General features: G+C 43.1%; 1 protein-coding gene and 1 long non-coding RNA gene across 7 annotated transcripts in view; one reads left to right on the top strand and one right to left on the bottom strand.

Moving 5' to 3' along the window:
* The window catches only part of LOC119559595 (G protein-coupled receptor kinase 1), a 468,201-nt gene that overhangs the window by 92,221 nt on the left and 356,433 nt on the right, over window positions 1-19,547 (bottom strand). For all 6 annotated transcript variants that reach the window (XM_037872611.1, XM_037872614.1, XM_037872609.1 and 3 more), the window contains 2 exons: window positions 11,863-11,963; window positions 11,590-11,808 (listed from right to left, as the gene is read on the bottom strand). In XM_037872611.1, the coding sequence (XP_037728539.1) occupies window positions 11,590-11,808; window positions 11,863-11,963 (320 nt within the window). The remainder of the gene's footprint in view (window positions 1-11,589; window positions 11,809-11,862; window positions 11,964-19,547) is intronic.
* LOC119559597 lies at window positions 1,367-2,527 on the top strand. The gene is made up of 3 exons (XR_005220861.1): window positions 1,367-1,467; window positions 2,041-2,183; window positions 2,382-2,527. It is a non-coding gene; the product is annotated as an uncharacterized LOC119559597 (long non-coding RNA).

Here is a 19,547-nt window from a genome sequence, read left to right as displayed (position 1 = left end):
GGTTTCTCCCATACAGCTTCCGCAGCACCAGCAGCAAACGCACCAGCAGCAAGCCACCGAAGCCCAGCGAAGCAGCCCGCCGACGCCGCCAGTTTCCCGCCGTCGCCTCCCACGCCATTCCACCAGCGCCACCACGGTACCCCGCTACCCCCCGGCGTACATTTTGCTCCATTCGAGCCGATAAGATAAGTAAAGCTTTTCGTCTTATTAATTGCCGGTCTGCAGTCAGCCACTCGAAAATATAATTCGTTTGACTTTCTGTACGATTTGTCCAAAATCCTAGTCCGATTAAATCCGACAACGGCAATTAATAAATTACTTCGCCATTTTTTTCTTCGATTTTCCTTTTGCTACGTGCGGCCATATTGCCAATTTTTTCCGACTCCTTTTTTTAATAGCATTTGGCCGCTCATCCATACATACATACACTTGTATAAAATCGAGAAAAAATATTGTGCAAATACAAGCCAAGCATACAGTGAGAATTATTTAATTTCCAGTGTTCTGCAGATTCAGGCCCCCAAAACTTTCCAAGATTTTCTCACTGTATATCCGCAGCCGCTAAAGTACTTGCACATATTATTTCGTTTTTCCAAATACAGTCCACACACAATAAATCGAAAACTTCCACAACACATACCCCGCCGGCAATAATTATTTAATAAATTTAAAACCGGCGAAAATTACATATAAATATCTACATCCATACAAATATCTACATACATATAAATACCTACATCCATACAAATATCTACATACATACAAATATCTACATACATACAAATATCTACATACCCTGCAGTTCCAAAATTGAGTTAGGCGCCTAATCGGCACGAAGCCGACTGCGACGTCGGCAGAGCAGCCAGCGACGCCGGCAGAGCTGAGCGCAACGGCGGCAAAGCGACGCGCTCTCAGTCGGGTCTGCAAAGAGAACGCACAAAAAAGTAATTTTGGGCTCTCCCTCTCTCGTCATGTCTCTGACGGAAAAGTGCGCGTGAAGGGAAGGAGGCCCAGCAACTAAAATATATAGACCTTTGTGCACCCTTGCCTTTTGAATAATGCGACATTTGTTCGTAAATGTTAAAACAACCATTTAAAATAATATGTTTGGGTTTTAAAATATTTGTATTTCTTAAACAAATTTATATGTTTATTAATATTATTTAATAATATGTAAAGTTTTAAAAATATATTTTTATAAACCGATTTGCATAGTCGAATATGTCTATAAATACCCTGCTTTTAAGTGCAAGATGCATAGACCAAACGGGACATGCAAAAAAACAACAACGGCTTAGCGGAACCGTTGTTGTTGTTGTTTTTCTGGAAGGCACGCTCCTGTTTTCGTCTTTTTCACTTGCGTTTACTTTGGTGAAGGAGTTAGAAGTTGAAGCAAAACTACCAGCAATTAACATTGTTATATTTATTAAATCAGTGCCTTAAAAGTGAGAAAGAAACGATTCCCAGGTAAGTCTGTCGCAGACTAATAATATTGAAAACAGTGAGAGTAAAAAACAAGATAATCTATATTTAAAATAAGGGAAATACAAGATTCCCAAAATAACACGTGGCGGAAAAAAAATAGCTGTGAAAAATATTAATTTTTGATGTGAAAAGCAACAAATGGTGCATATAATAAACAAATCTATGAAAGCATTAAAAAATCTTATTGAGTGCAAAGTTTCTAGGGACAAAAAATAAGAGATGTTTGTTTTTGAAACTTATGTTTGTGGTTAAAATTCGTTAAAAATTAATATTAATAACATTAAACCACAATTCTTACTTTTGTGTACGTAAACAAACGTGGCTATTTAAATAAAAATCTCAAACATCTCTTATTTTCAGTCCCTGGAAAAGTGTTATTTTTTTCCGCATCTGCAAAACCAATGAATGTTTTAATAAATAATAAAAAATACATAAATAGTGTGTGCTATATTTTTCTTAATAATTTTTTACAACAAAATAAAATAAATCAAGTGACCGAAAACAAAAGTTTGCAAATTTCTTCTCGATATTTTTTTAATTTTCTTATATTTTTAGACAAGGCTGATGGTAAAAATGGATGGCTAAGTCGATCCATTTTAAGCATATTATCCGAGGAACTTGTTCTGTCCCACAACTTGGAGGGGGCCAAAACAAGAAGAAGCTCAAAGTCTACCCAAATTTCGTCCGCGCCTTGTTAAGTAAGTTTTTATTGGGGCCGAAAGTAACTATTGTTTGTAAGTTTAATTTTTAAATGACTTCTGGGATTTTTACATTGAATACCAAAGATAACACATCTTTTATTATAAATAAAACTTACAAATAATGATTACTTTCGATCACTCGTTTTTATTTTCGTCTCGTTCTATTTTCAAAACTAATTTTTCTTCTAATACTAGATTCAATCGCTCTGGTGGAGCCCTCGGAGCCTCCCGAAAAGGCACTGCAAAAAGCAATGAGGTGCGTGAAAAACCTATGTTGGGCAAAAAAAAAGTCAACGCCGGCCCCAGATGCTGAAGAACCGACGACTCCGATAACACCGGGAACCCCCGAGCTGAAATTTTAAATAAAAATAAATAAAAATAAAAATTACAATTGAAATTATATTTGCTGCTAAGCGCTCAATAGGTGCCGAATGTGTGCCTTTTCTACTGCCTAATCGAGCGCTCAATGGGTGCCGAATGTGTGCCTTTTCTACTGCCTAATCGAGCGCTCAATGGGTGCCGAATGTGTGCCTTTTCTACTGCCTAATCGAGCGCTCAATGGGTGCCGAATGTGTGCCTTTTCTACTGCCTAATCGAGCGCCCAAAGGGGTGCTCAAAAATGCGCCGAATGGGTGCTAGTTTTTAGGCACTGATGAACCCTAGGACATGCCCATGTTAATTTGAGCACCTAATCCCATATAAATTAGGAGCCTATTAGGCGCTGAGTGATGAACTTTTTGCAGTGATTGAGTGCCTAATCGGCGCCGAATGGTACTGCAGGGTATATACACATATCTACATACAGTCACATATAATTTTTTAACTCCACCATCCCGTTCCGACTAATTAAAGTTTTCCGTCGGCCATCCGGTAAAAAATAATAAAATAAAAATTACACCAACCGACGTGAAAATTTTTTGGTCATTGTGTTTTATTTACCATCAAACTTTTTAGTATTTTTTTCGGTATTTGGTATTTACTCCATAAAATTTGTTTTATTTAAACGAAAAAAATACCAGCACTCCACCGCATGCATAGCAGCCTCCGTCCACCAATTTTTTTGGTATATTTTTAGTAATTTTCCCTCGGAATATTAAATCAAATTAAAGCAATACTCCAATATTAAATAATCAACCGATCGCATCCTCCAGCCAACAACTTATTGGCATAATTTGGTATTTTTTCTTAATTCAGAAGTTTAAATAAAGGCGAAATAGTACAATTACTCCACCGGGGACTATATATTAACACATAGTTGGTATTTTTCCCCCTCAATTTATCCAAACGCAAAAAATACCAGCAAAAATATACCAAACTTGATACCAACCAAAATACATATACCAAAAGGGTTAAATATTATAGTATTACTTCTCAACGGGTGATATTCGAACTCCTTTCTCACCGTTCCTAATCCGTATCATTGGGTTTAATTCCGCAAAGTAACCAAGTCGGTACTTGCTTCCAATTTCTACTTCTCCGATCCACTACTTTTTTTGTCGACACCTCGTTCCACTGTTCCAAAAGTGGGCCAGGTTTCCTATTTATCCGACATAAACAAAGGCGAGCAGATTCTGACCCAAAAAAAAAAAGAAAAAAAGGTCATTTCCTTTAAATGTCCGTTGGAAGTGATAACAACAAGTTGTCTATTCCACCTGCCGTAGATCCGCCCACACCCGAACTAACCGCCAAGACCTCGTCGCCCCGAAAAAGGGCCACCCGTGCAAACGTCAAAATGGCACTAACACCTTCCCAAATCGCTCTAAGTAAATTTACTGAGGTCTCAGATCGGCTGAGTGAGTTTGAATCCAGAGCAAACACTCCTTCGCCGATCCCTCCTACTCTGTCCATGCTGAACATCCGCCGCGAAGAAATACGCGCGTTATGGGACCGCATCAAGGCAGAATACGATGAATGCACCGGGTGCATAGCAGCAGCCGGAGACAGTGCAGCTGATAGTTTGCCAGTTCTCAAGGCTATTCCGTTTACGAGAGATGTGGGGCTCAGATCGCGGATATGATAGCCCAGGCTCCCCAAGTTCAAGCTGTTCCTACCCAGAATTATATTTCCTCTGGATGTCGGCTGCCTCCGTGCGATACCGAGGTTTTCACCGGAGATTATCTGCGGTGGCCGACCTTTAGGGATCTGTTTACGGCCATTTATATAAACAATCCAAGGCTGACGCCAGTCGAAAAATTGTTTCACCTAAATGCCAAAACAAGCGGCGATGCACACACGATAGTGTCGAACTCCCCCCTTACTAACGACGGCTTTCGCTCAGCTTGGGCTAACCTAACTGCGTTTCGAAAACAAGCGGTTGTTAGTAAATAGCCAATTAAAAATACTTTTCAATGTGCAGTCCGTTAATCAGGAATCTGGGTCAGCTATCCGTGAACTTCAACGTACCATCCAGGGTTGCCTTACGGCTTTAGAAATGTCCGGAATTGAAACCGAAAATTGGGATTGTCTCCTAGTATATATGTGCTCCTCCAAACTTCCTAAGCTCACGCTATCCTTGTGGGAACAGTCCCTGCACAATAAGGCAGAGACTCCGACGTGGCAGGAACTGAACGCCTTCCTTACGGAGCGTCACCGGACCTTAGAAGCCATAGACGACGTAAGGCCGTCAGGCTCGAGTCAATCTCTGCCAAAAACATCCGCCCCCACTGCAGCGCCTCGAAGAATAAATTCTTACGAGACAAGGGTAGCACCCAAGCCAAAAGGATGTGACCTTTGTAAGAAGGAAAACCATCCTGTCCGCACATGTGCACGGTTCCTGCAGATGACGGTCGACGAGCGGTCGGTATATATAAAGAGGAAGCAGCTGTGTCTGAACTGCTTCGCACGAGGGCATCAGCTGCGTGATTGTGAAAGCACTCATAGCTGCTTTACGTGCCGCGGCCGCCATCACACCTTACTACACAGAGGCAACTCCTCCCAATCGCCTTCGAATCCCGCCCCAAGACTCAGATCAAGACCAAGTACACCAGTTGCCACCGCTTCCCGGTCCACGGACTCTACAGTCCAAAATTACTTCGCGACGGGGTATAGATCCGTCTTGCTGGGCACCGCCATAGTTGACATATGTCACCTGGGGTCGAATTTTAAAGCTCGTGCCTTGATAGATTCAGGATCAGAGGCAACCTTTATTTCTGAGCGGCTGTTCAAACTAATTAAGTTGCCTCACCAGGTAATCCGAGCCCAAGTATCAGGCTTAAACCAGACAGTATCCGCTGAATCCAAAAAGCTCTGTCAGTTTACCATCCGTTCTCCGACCAGGCCTGGCTTGCAAATAAACACGACGGCCTATGTTCTTCCTCAATTAGCTGGAAACCTTCCATCTTGTCCGATTCCGCAACAGTTTCTACGGGATCTTCCCGAACTGTCACTAGCGGATCCAAAGTTCTACGAGAGTGCACAGATAGATATTCTGGTCGGGGCCGACATACTGCCATCCATTCTCCTAAGCGGCACCCGGCCGAATATTTGTGGCTCTCTCCTCGGGCAAGAAACCATTTTCGGGTGGATCCTAACAGGACCCGTTCCTGCTCCAAGGGAAAATCCGATTTCCGTTTTTTCCACACGAATCTCCCACACAGTTGACACGTCCCTGGATAGGCTTCTCACCAAATTTTGGGAGGTGGAGGATCTGCCAGTAAAAGTGACAAAATCTTCCGATTTGACATGTGAGGAAAATTTTCTCCGAACGACTACGAGAGACGATAACGGCAGGTATGTCGTAAGTCTTCCGTTTCGTTATCCTCAAAACATAAAATCCGCCCTCGGTCACTCCAGATCCTCCGCGTTGTCGCAGTTCCTAAGAACCGAGCAACGCCTAAAGAGGGACAGTCAGCTGAAAGACAAATACAACTCCGTGATTCAAGAGTATCTCGACCTCGATCACATGAAAGAAGTCCGTCCTACCCATAATTCTTCCAGTTATTACCTTCCGCATCATGCCGTGCTGAAGCCGGAAAGTACAACCACTAAGTTACGTGTGGTTTTCAATGCCTCCAGCCCTTCAGAGAATGGGGTCAGTTTAAATGATACCCTTCATGCTGGCCCAGTCTTACAGTCCGATCTAACTATCCAGATCCTGAAGTGGCGATATTTCCGATACGTCTACAGTGCCGATATCGAGAAAATGTATCGGCAGATATGGGTAGATCCGAAGACGGTAACTTTTGGAGTCAATTGCGCGCCATTCCTGGCCATTCGAGTCCTGCAACAGTTGGCAACTGACGTGCAGCTCAGCCATCCAAGAGCGAGCAACGTCATTCGAAATCATATGTATGTAGACGATGTCCTTTCGGGAGCTGACTCCGGCCAGGACGCTAAGTCCATTGTTCGCGAGCTAAAAAGTGCTCTAGATTCCGCGGGGTTTCCATTGAGAAAATGGACCTCCAACAACAAAGAAATATTAGCTCATATCCAAAGCGATCATCTTCTGACAACCGACTTCCTCGACATCGACACTGAGAGCACAGCCAAAACTCTCGGCGTACGATGGAAGGCGACGTCCGATGAGTTCTTTTTCGTCCCACCAGATTTAGCAACGGAAATCTCCCACACGAAACGCCAAGTCCTTTCCCAAATTGCCAAGCTGTTTGATCCAGCAGGCTGGCTCGCTCCATTTGTTGTGTGTGCCAAAATCTTTATGCAAGAGATTTGGCTTCAGGATCTAGGCTGGGACGATAAACTTCCAATTGAGCTGTGCCAAAGGTGGAACAGCTTTCTCCAGAGCTATTCGGTCCTAGACCAGGTCAGAATACTCAGATGGGTTTCCTTCCGTCCAGAGTTCCGCGTAGAGCATCACGGATTCGGTGACGCCTCGCAAAAGGCATACGGTGCGATCTATGTGCGCGTAGAAGTGGGCCATAAGACGATGGTGCACTTGCTCACGGCCAAGACGCGTGTGGCGCCAGTCAAAACGGTGTCCCTTCCCAGGCTGGAGTTATGTGGGGCTCTCCTTTTGTCCGAGATGGCCGAAGCCATTCTTCCAAATATGCCGAGGCTGACCTCAAAATTCCATTGTTGGACCGATTCCACGATTGTGCTAGCATGGTTAGCAAAACCAGCGTGCCATTGGACTACGTTCGTTGCCAACAGGGTGACGAAGATCACCGAGTCCACTGAGGCGGCCAATTGGTCGCACGTTCAATCCGAACATAATCCAGCTGATTTGGCTAGTCGAGGAGTTCCCCTTCAAGAGCTGGTGGATAACCCGCTTTGGTGGCATGGACCCACTTGGCTGCAACGTCCATGCGATCATTGGCCCAGCCAGGGAACCGACCTGCCGGTGACTGAGATCGAAAAGCGTGCCGTTAAAGTCCATGTGGCGTCTATGCCGTCAGAAGATTTCCTAGATCGCTTTTCCAAGTTAAATAGAGCTTTGCGGGTCCTCGCGTATGTCCATCAATTTGTCCAACGATGTCGAAGACAATCACCGCCTTCCGGGGTCCGTCTAGAGGCCCAGGACGTTGCCGCCGCGGAAGAGCTCATGACAATTTACACTCAGCGCACGTATTTTCCTGAAGAATACCGCTGCTTGAGTCAGAAGCGTCCTGTGCCCGCGGCGAGTTCGATTCTCTCCCTGAACCCCTTTCTAGATAAGAAAGGGGTAATCAGGGCATGCGGCCGCGTAACGGCCTCCGACAGTTTGCGGTATGATGAACGACATCCGATAATCCTGCCGTACGAATGTGCACTCTCGCGGCTTGTGGTCAAATTCACGCATCTCATTACGTTACATGGTGGCAACCAGTTAATGGTGCGTCTCACTCGGTCCAGATACTGGGTTCCGAGAATAAAGAACTTGGTGAAGGCAGTGGTTAACTCCTGCAAGGTCTGCGTTATCCACAAAAAGAGATTGCAAGTCCAGATGATGGGAAGTTTCCCGAAAGAGCGAGTGTCCTTCTCCCGTCCGTTCACGTACACAGGGATGGACTACAAAGGCCATCCATCTAGAGCCTACATCCGACTTAACGACTGAAAAGTTTCTTGCCGCTTTCGCTCGTTTCGTCTCTAGAAGAGGGTGTCCTCGCCAATTCCAGTCCGACAATGGAAAGACCTTCGTCGGCGCCTCCACCGTGCTTTCCCGAGACTTCCTGCAAGCCGTTAAGGAGTCTGTGACCGATGCGTATAGTCATCAGCAGCTCACCTGGCAATTCATTCCTCCTGGGGCACCCCATATGGGAGGCCTATGGGAAGCTGGTGTCAAGAGCTTCAAGACCTTGTTTTACAAGTCCACCGCTATTCGGAAGTACACCTTTGAAGAGCTGTCCACCCTCCTAGCGAGAATCGAAGCTTGTCTGAATTCCAGACCGCTATCTCCCATGTCCGAGGATCCAACTGATCTCTTAGCGTTGACACCAGGGCACTTTCTTGTTGGTGGACCTCTTCTATCCATAGTGGAACCTGAAGTAAAGGGCGAATCCAAGTCCATTCTGAACCGGTGGCAGCACTTAAAGTCTCTCCATCAACAATTCCGCACTCGATGGAAGGATGAGTACCTTAAGGAGCTCCACAAGCGCAACAAGTGGCAAATCCCCACAGAAAATCTGCGTGTTGGCGATCTGGTCGTCATTAAGGATGACAATTTGCCCTCAAATGAGTGGCGACTCGGAAGAATAGACTCCGTTTTTCCGGGAGCCGATGGCAATGTCCGCGTAGTCGACATTCGTACGACACGCGGCATTGTCAAACGTCCAGTGACCAAAGTGGTTCTTCTTCCAAGAGAGCCGCCCAAAACTACCTCGTAACGAGCCGCGTTTCTTACACACCTTAGTCCGTAGCCATTATCCACGTCATTGTTAATCAGCCCTGTTTGTTTTTTCCTTATCCACACTCTAAACAGGAAAATGGCTCCCCGTCCACGTAGCGCTCAGGCTTTGGATAGCAGACGTACTAGAGGTACTCAGTCCTACCGATGCCGAGTCTGCCGCGGAATCCATCCTCTTCGGAAGTGTCCTAAAGCTGAGCGCAGAGAAGCGGCTGCGGGCAGTTCTTATTAACAAGTACTGCGCGAACTGTCTCGCACACGAGCACTCCACTGGGAGCTGTCGTAGCGGTGACCGGTACAGAACGTGCAACCGGAATCATCACACGCTGCTCCACATGCACGAACTTGTTTCCCGGAAAAAGTCCGGCTCCAAGCAACAGCCCGCTTCTCCGCAGCGTTCGCGCCCGCAAGATCCGCCAACTCGCCGAACGCCTGCCCCTCCACCGCGCTCAGCATCCTCGACACCAGCTCCGTCGCTCGCCGCACTGCTCCAGCGTCATAGCGTCAATGTCCTCCCGACTGCTGTGGTGATCGTCGAGACCGGAGAGAAGACGTTCGACACCGCCGCACTCATCGATCCGTGCACCCCGACAAGCTCCATCGACGCATCCCTGGCCGCCGCGTTTCGTTTGCCGACAACAAACGTGGGCGATGAGAGCATATGCACGGCGACGATTCGTTCGAAGGTCGACGAGGCCGTCAAGCTGGAGGTGGTCCTCAAGATCGAGCCGAACGTGCGCATCCGCACTCCCATCCGTGCGCTCAGTGAGAGCAGCGTCCAAAAATTTAAGGATCTACCGCTCGCGGATGAGGTTTTCCACCGGCCAGCCACTGTTTCATTGATCCTGGGCGCGGACGTCTACCCGAAGGTGATACAGCCGGGCTTCCACGTGGTCGACGAGGGACTGGCAGTAGCCCAGAAGACGGTGTTCGGGTGGATCGTCTCCGGCGCCTGTACGCAGGCTTGAGGCGTAGGCGAATGGCCGAAGTTCCGTCTCCTTTATTTTTTGCAACGCTAGCGATTGCAAGGGGGGCGGAATGTTCAGACCCACTGTCCGGCGAATCTGGACTGGCCCCGCTATCCAGCTGCACCGCTCTACCACTCTCCCGCTCTCTCGCGCTCCCGCTCTCCTGCGCTGTTCCTAGCTCCCTCTATGAAGTCTCCGCTGCGCTTTGAAGCGCAGAGCGGAGCTTAGACTAAATTAGTTCGATTTTGGAGTTCTTACGGAAATAAACCGAGGTCGTACCCCCGCCTACTATTACAAATTAACTTTTGTGCGTACATTTATTTTCGATTAAGGGGCAATACGCGTTCGAGTGGTTTCTCCCCTACAGCTTCCGCAGCACCAGCAGCAAACGCACCAGCAGCAAGCCACCGAAGCCCAGCGAAGCAGCCCGCCGACGCCGCCAGTTTCCCGCCGTCGCCTCCCACGCCATTCCACCAGCGCCACCACGGTACCCCGCTACCCCCCCGCTTTTACTCTGGAACATAGAATATTTTGTCTTTTTAGCATTACGAACTTAATTTTACACAAACATCACTGAAGCTAGCAACAATCCTTAAAAACATTTTACGTACTCAGCCCCAACACCACGTCAAAAATTTTTTTAAATATAATTATTTCATTATTTTTCTGGCCGTTTCTTTGACAGCTATATGTTAGAGTCGTCCGATTTTTATTAAATTTAATTCGAAATTCTTAAAATTACAAAAAATGATATTCCCAAGAGTATAAGAGTATGTCAAAAAACACCGAAGCTATAATTTCTTTCATATTATTTTCCCACCAATTTGCCGACCGTTCCTATGGCAGCTATATGATATAGTATATCGATAAATAGTATTATCGATATTGATAAAACTTAATTCGAAATTCAGAAGTAATTAAAAAATGTTATTTCCAAGCGTCGGAGGTTATATGTTAAGAAACACCAAAGATATAATTTTTTTCCGATTATTCCTATCGGAGCTATAAGATATAGTTTTCCGATCCGGCTGGTTCCGACTTATATACAACCTGAAAAAAGAAATAAGACTTTTGGAAAAGTTTCAGCCCGATAGTTTTAAAACGGAAAGACTAGTTTGCGTAGAAACGGACGGACAGACGGACAGACGGACATGGCTAGATCATAATATCCTCTGCAAGGGTATAAGAAGCAACAAATTTCCGAAGTTTTCGTGATCGCGTTCTAGATTCGAGGGTACGGTGCATCACCTTTGATCGCTGAGAAAGTTAGTAAACATTTGTGCTGATATAGCACCAAAGTTTTAATTAATATTTTCAAACCTAGACGATGCTTGACTTCGAGTTAGTTAAAAACTTTCATAAAATTGTATGGTGGAATCTGGCTAAAAGTTTTGTCTCAAAAGTTATTTTACATGTATGTAGGATTTGTTATTTTCAAGTAACATTTTCTTTGGGATATGTTGTAACATAAAAGTGCTTATATTTATTTTACAAAGGTCTTTAGTAGTTTTCACATATTATGTCTTCTTGTCTTTTCGAACACTAAACGACGACTATTCGCTCACTCGTGAAGGAATAGGCGGGCTTAAAAGTATCGAATAATATATAATGAATGAAAACATTATTGATAAATTTAAGAACCAATGTTAAATATTACCTTTCAGATATCGTCAACGAAAACATCTTGTAAAGGTCCTGATCCGCATCGTTTAGTTTTATGCCCTTCGTGTCTTCTTCATCAAACGATCCGATATCAAAAGCATCAGCGGCATTTACTTCTCCTCTAGGGGGTACTAAAGGTGGAGTATACTTTTGTATGTAAACTTGGTACCAGTCAATACCACAAAAAAAATGATGCATTTTTACTTCATCCGCACTAAATAAGAAAAAATGTTATTGTTTTAAAAAAAATATATTACAAATTTCTCACCCATTTCCCATACAACCAAGCCGTTTTGGTACGTCCCTTTGAAGTAACAATTCCAACAAATTCCTTAGTTCCAAAGAAAATGATTCTGGAAGCTCTACGTTCTGCAAAGTATATAAATATTACAGAGATTAATGGTGTTTCGGGTTTTCATTGTAATTTTGTTTAGACGGTGTTCGTTACAATGATTGGCTAAAGATAGCTTTATGAAGTGGCATAGCACAGCTGATATCGTTAATAGATTACCCCAACGAGTCAGCAAGCAACGATCATACTATAACACAACAAACATGAAAGAACGCTATAGTCGAGTTTCTCGATTATCAGATACCCGTTACTCAGCTAAAGGGACCAAAAGGTGGTTGAGATATGCAAGCAGCAAAGCGAGATTGTAATGCGCCAGCTACCTGCGATCTTAATGTATGGTTATTTGGACGGCAGACAGATTTAAGCGTTATGGGCGTTAGAGTGGGCGTTTTTGGGTCAATCGATTGGTATTGACGAGACTTATACATTTCAGTTAAAACATGGCAAGATCGACTCGGCTAGTGATCCTGATCAAGAATTTATAAACTTTATGGGTTCGGAAACGCTTCCTTCTTCCTGTTACTACTACTAGTTTAAGAAATTTCTGAAAATACCGGTGAATGATACATCATCTTATACATAAGATCTGAATAAAGATAGTTGGTAAGATTATTGAAAGAAAAGCTCTTTGAAATAAACGCAAAGTTCACGTATGACGGCTAAGTTTTGTTTTAATTAAACAAGTGGATTTGCGAAGTTCCTTATTCCATACTTGCTCCTTGAGCGCCCCCGGGTGGACACACTAGACTTATCAGCCGTCTGGAGTTCGTACTTGCGGAATCTGAAAAGTTCGGGAATCCCCAAGACATTCATCTCCTAAAGAAGCACGTGATCAACACTTGCATTGCGTTAACTGGAAGCGCATTGGCAATGCACATCGAGTGCATTGTAGCCATCGGAGCACCCAAATAGTGGTGAGCCCTTACCTTAAACTCGTCGTTGGAGCATTCACGTAGGGGTGCGCATAAACTACATGACATCATCGGAGTACCCACATAGCGCTGAGATCTCAACTTTATCTTTGGTCGTTATGCCTACAGAGCAGTGTATCCGAATCTCAGTCTCGCAGTAGGAGCGCACAATCGGTGCACCCTAACCTCATACTCGTAGTGGGAGCGCACAAACGCTGCACCCCTATTTTCCATCTCGTCGTCTAGGCAGCCATAGAGCGGTGCGCTTAGAAGTTCATTTTTCGTCGCTGGAACATCCAGAGGTCAGTGCATCCCAAATCTCAACCTTGTGGAGGGAGCGCACATCGGCTGCGTCCCTAACCACAAAATCATCGCAGAAAAGAATCAGCGGAGCGCCCTTAAAGCAAATCCGCATCCCAAACTCATCGGAGGATTGCCCATTTCACCTCTAATCGCACGTAGTTAGAGCACCATCGATGGTAAAGTTGACTACTTAAGTACACGCAAACTTTATTACTACCAGTTGTATACACACAAATCATAATTTCACTAGATCACGTAGCTTTCAGTCATTACACGCATATAGGCCCATACCCAAAACATTCACACACATAATATTGCGGTTATTCGGTCTTGCTTTGCCTCGTACGTCGCGCTCTCTTTGGTTGTGTCGGACTTTACAACTCCCTTCTTTCAATCGCATATCTCGGATCCGTGCCTAATATAGTATATCTCGCTTGTTTAAAATCCCAACAATGCATGCGCCACTGCCTTTTACGAATCTCTTCTCTCCCTTGGCAACGAGAAAATAATAGCCAACGCAGTGATAATTTACATCGTCATGTCTAGCATAGATTCCAAAACGCGGTCGCGATGCGAAGAACAACTTAGTTACGACTCCATTCCGTTATGGAAAAAATGGTCTGACACTCTAAATAAACGATACCAACACTTAGCGGCTGAGGAATCCACGACAGGCAGAAGAGAACAAGCCTAAAAATACCAAAGCGGCATTAACAGTCTCCCGACCTGCCGAAGAACAAAAATTGTAATGTCACTTCTTCGTGAATATCTGAATAGAAGCTCGGTTCAAACTAGCAATGAGCGCACCTCATCAATTGTCTACCCAGATGATATGGAGTCCTAATATGCCAATTATCTCGTTGTCGAATTTGCACAAGGCCTTATCATACACTTCTACATCGGCATACCTCGACTTCTCAAGTATCGTCTTGCAATCAGTTGCCGCCGCCTTCTGACAATCAAGAAGCCCAACAGTCACTGAATGCCTCGCTAAATCAACCTATGCCCCAAAAAGTGGATAACGTCTTAATTGCAACGGCCCTCGTTGAGGTTCGAAGTCAGTCAGGAGCCAATCTGTGCGCAAGAATTTTGCTGGACTCGTTGTCACAGTTTAACTTCATTACGGAGAATTTTGTGAATAATTGGCTATTTCAACGATACCGCCATGAGGCCCAATTGTCTGGCATTGTTTTCAGCTAATTTTTTAATTCAGACGACTGTTGAGTCTCGACTTAACTCCTTAGAAGCGGTAGTTGAATGCATAACTGTAGCAAGCAGACACACACACACACATACATATTCCTAAGCACCTGTCATACATACATACCCTGCAAGCAAAAGGGCGATGTTTCTATCGCCTGTCGTCCGGAAGTCACTTTTTAGTAACTTCTGCGCGATAGAAACACGATAGAACAAATTTTACAAAAACAAAATATACATATATCGCGTAGAAGTCACTTCTATGTCACTTCTGGACGATAGAAAGGCGATAGTACACATTTTACAAAAACAAAAAGGGTCGGGATCGCGAAGAAGTAACTTCTGAGACACTTCTGCGCGATAGAAAGACGATAGTAGTGAGTAAAACACGCGATAAAAAGAGGTCGCGGTAATTTTCCGTTACCCCTTTTTTCTGAAAATTTTTTGGGTCTTCCTTTTGACCCACGACGTTATTTTTCGCCAGAGCGTCATTTCGTTGCGTGAATTGTCTGTAGACAGTGCGGTTTTGTATCAAATTTGTTCGTTTTAAAAATATAGCTTAGTTTTTTTCTAAATGTTTTTAATTGCTTAACATATTTAAATGTCCCCCCAACAAAGCGTGCGAAATTACGTGCTTATCGTAAACTGTACGATTATTTAAACCTTTTTACGGACAAGCTAGCTGTGGACACTACTTGGCGTCTAACTGCGGAGAAACCCAGCATCCAACGATTCTCAACATATTTCATTGTAAAAGGTAATGTATTTTACTTTATTTAAACTTTGAACAAAAAACAATTTTTGTTTCTATTTCTTTTAGAAATGGTAATTAATAAATTTCTTATGTCGACGGAGCTGGACCTAAATAACATTGTTTAGCAAAATGTCCTACATGCCGGGGACCGTGTATACAAGCGCACAAAGCACGTATACAAGAAATAAATGCAAAATATGAAAAAGTAAAAAAAATATGTTTTTATTCAAGATTTTCCAATTGGGAAAGACTCTTCTAGGTATCTTCTACAAGCATATGTAAAGTCACTTTTGAGTGACTTCGGCGACACTTCCAGAAGTTACTTCGGCGATATCGCATTCGGATCGCGGGAGTGACTCCCTTCGGGAAGAAATGTGCCACTTCGGCGACACTTCTATGAGTGACTTCGGCGACACTTCCAGAAGTTACTTCGGCGATATCGCATTCGGATCGTGGAAGTGACTCCCGTCGGGAAGAAATGTGCCACTTCGGCGACACTTCTAGAAGTGACTTCGGCGACACTTCCAGAAGTAACGCAGAAGTGACTTCGAGAAGTGTCGCCGAAGTGGCACATTTCTTCACGACGGGAGTCACTTCCGCGATCCGAATGCGATCCGAATGCACATATATACATCTCTGTTACTCTTAAGAAACACTATGCTTGTATCACTCCCTCATACTGTATACCCCCAACGCTTGTGAAATAGGCTAAGCCTGTACAAATCTGTGCAATAAAGATCACTTTTGCTGCGACCGCCTAAGAAGAAACACCTAGAAAGTGCCGTCTACATAACTTTACCATCAATCTCGTCCAATCCGTCCGATCTGATTAGATCACAATGACATCTTCCTAGCAGACCCTTACTTTTCAAACCTAAACGGGATGGTCGGCGCTAACTTCTTTTTCGACTTGCTTGGGGAAGGAAAAACGCGTTACAAGCACTCAGGTCCAACCCTACAAAATACTGTCTTTGGCTGGGTAGCGTCAGTAACTGCAAAGAAAATCCTGCGCGGTTGATCTCATATTCCACTCTAGTAGCTACGGAAGACAACGATTTGAATCAGACCCTAAGGAAGTTTTGGAAAATCGAAAGATACCTGACCTAACGAAATCACAGTTGTGTACCCCTGACAAAATGTTGAGTTAGGTATCATTTACGGAACATTTTGTAGTAAATCTGCCTTTCAAATCAAGTCCTTGTCTCGGTTCCACGTATAAAACAGCACGACGACGAATTTCGCCATTAGAGCGGCGCATAAGAGTAAGCCCATATAAATCATATATTATATACCCAGTTGTTGAAAGAATATTTAGCTCTCGGTCGCGTGGAGGCTACAGATAACAGGTTAAACAACGAGCCTCAACATTTTTATACCCGTTACTCGTCGAGTAAAAGGGTATACTACATTCGTCGGAAAGTATGTAACAGGCAGAAGGAAGCGTTTCCGACCCCATAAATTATATATATTCTTGATCAGGATCACTAGCCGAGTCGATCTAGCCATGTCCGTCTATCTGTCTGACTGTCCGTCCGGATAAACGCTGAGATCTCGGAAACTATAAGAGCTAGGCTTTTGGGATTTGGCATGCAGATTCCTGAGCTTCTTGCGCAGCTTTTTTGGCAGGGTGCCACGCCCACTCTAACACCCACAAACCGCCCAAAACGTTTGCTTAATGCTGGAATAAAAACTTTCACTGAAATGTATTGTTCTCATCAATACCTATCGATTGACCCAAAAAAGAGTATGCCATCAAAGATAGAGAATCGGGTTTTCAGATTTAGATTCCGTAGCCTTGTACGCAGCGCAAGTTTGTTACGCGAATATGCCACGCCCACAAACCGCCCAAATTTTTGGCACCCAAAATTTGTATGCTAGATAACTGAAATGTATTTGTCTCGCCAATACCTATCGATTGATCCAAAAAAAAGTTGGCCACGCCCACTCTAACGCCCACAAACCGCCTAAGCCTGTGGCGCCCACAATTTTCATGCTAGAACAAAATTTTTGCTGAAATGTATTAGTCTCGTCAATACCTATTGATTACCCAAAAAAAAATTTGCCACGCCCACTTTATCGTCCATAACGCCTAAATCTGTCTACCGCCCACATAACCATATATTGAAATCGCGGGTAGGTGGCGAATTTCAATTTCCCTTTGGTCCCTTTAGCTGAGTAACGTGTATCCGATAGTCGAGGTACTCGAAACCGCGAAAGGGCTCGTGCTGACTAAAATTAGATGTACATCGTGGCAAGTTAATAGGATAGTAGTTTCGCATTAGTCTAACAGGAACATTGAAAGTTAGGCGGCTCACCAAATCTGCGGAATCAATTTCGCTTCGATAAGATTATGCATAAAAATAGTATCAAGCATAGCTTTACGATTTACTAGAGCAGGAAAATTAATCAATAGCAATCTACTCAAGTAAGAAGGCAACCTGACGTTTTGATCCCAGTTCAAACCACGTAAGGCAAAAAGAAGAAATCGTTTCTGTACGGACTATATTCGGTCTATGTGCTCTTGATAATGAGGACTTCAAATGGAAGAACAGTATTATAAATTATGACGGACAAGGGAGGTGATTAATAATTTGGTAATGTATGGATCATCAAATGCTTAGACCAACGCATTATAAACCCAAGAACACTCACAGCTTTATTTCCAGTAGAGGTTATGTGGGAGTCAAATTTAAGTTTTGGATCCAGGAGAAAACCCAAATTGTTAACTGAATATATTCGATTCAGGGACATGTTCTGAACAGAGTAACTCATGAACGTTGGCGTACCCCTATAGAAAGTCATAACGTTGCACTAAAGATAGTTTAAATTCAAAAGGTTGTACTGACACCATTCCTAGAATCTATTTATATCTGACTGCAAGCAGAAACCAGACTCAATATTATTATATGAAGAACAAAGCTTAACATCGTCAACATACATTAGTATACGAGAGTGAGTTACGATAGTGGGAAGATCATTTATAAACAGAGTAAACAGCAAAGGGCCTAAATGACTGCCCTGAGGCACTCCAGATGTCACATTGATCATCTTGGAAACAGCGTTTTTGAATAAAACCCTATGAGATCTACCATTCAAATAACTTGAAATCCAAGCTAACAAATTATTCGGAAAGCCGAGCTGATCTAATTTGAATAAAAAACAAGAAAGGAAGTTAGCTTCGGCAAGCCGAAGCTTATATACCCTTGCAGCTATAATTATTAAATTTAAAAACACAAAAAATGATATTCCCAATAGTATAAGATAATATGTCAAAAAACACCGAAGCTATAATTTGTTTCATATTATTTTCCTACCAATTTTCCGATCGTTCCTATGGCAGCTATATGATATTGTCGTCCGATTTTGATAAAATTAAATTCGAAATTCGGAACTAATTAAAAAATGTTATTTCCAAGCGTAGGAGGTTATATGTTAAAAAACACCAAAGCTATAATTTGTTTCATAATATTTTCCTACCAATTTTCCGATCGTTCCTATGGCAGCTATATGATATAGTCGTCCGATTCCGATGAAATTTAATTCAAAATTCAAAACTAAATAAAAAATGTTATTTCCAAGCGTTGGAGGTTATATGTTGAAAAACACCGAAGCAATAATTTGTTTCATATTATTTTTCCACCAATTTTCCGATCGCTCCTATGGCAGCTATATGATATAGTCGTCCGATTTCGATAAAATTTAATTCAAAATTCAAAACTAATTAAAAAATGTTATTTCCAAGCTTAGGAGGTTATATGCCAAAAAACACCAACGATATAATTTTTTTTTATTTTTTTTTTCCGATTATTCCTATGGGAGCTATAAGATATAGTTGTCCGATCCGGCTGGTTCCGACTTATATAATACCTGCAGAAGATATAAGTCTTTTGGGAAAGTTTCAGCCCGATAGCTTTAAAACTGAGAGACTAGTTTGCGTAGAAACGGACGGACAGACCGACATGGCTAGATCGACTCGTCTAGTGATGCTGATCAAGAATATATATACTTTATGGGGTCGGAAACGTCTCCTTCACTGCGTTGCAAACTTCTGACTGAAATCATAATACCCTCTGCAAGGGTATAAAAAAATTCAGAGCTAATTAAACATTTTATTTCCAATTTTACGATCGTTCCTTTGGCAGCTATATGATATAGTCGTCCGATTTTGATAAAATTAAATTCGAAATTCAGAATGAATTAAAAAATGTTATTTACAACCGTAGGAGGTTATATGTGAAAAAACACAGAAGTTATAATTTGTTTCATATTATTTTCCCACCGATTTTACGATCGTTCCTATGGCAGCTATATGATATAGTCGTCCGATTTTGATAAAATTTAATTCGAAATTCAGAACTAATTAAAAAATGTTATTTTCAAGCGTAGGAGGTTATATGTTAAGGAACACCGAAGCTATAATTTGTTTCATATTA

The sequence above is a fragment of the Drosophila subpulchrella genome, unplaced genomic scaffold (assembly GCF_014743375.2).
Source record: "Drosophila subpulchrella strain 33 F10 #4 breed RU33 unplaced genomic scaffold, RU_Dsub_v1.1 Primary Assembly Seq25, whole genome shotgun sequence".
NCBI classification, from domain to species: domain Eukaryota; kingdom Metazoa; phylum Arthropoda; class Insecta; order Diptera; family Drosophilidae; genus Drosophila; species Drosophila subpulchrella.
This window is presented reverse-complemented; position numbering and strand designations above follow the sequence as displayed.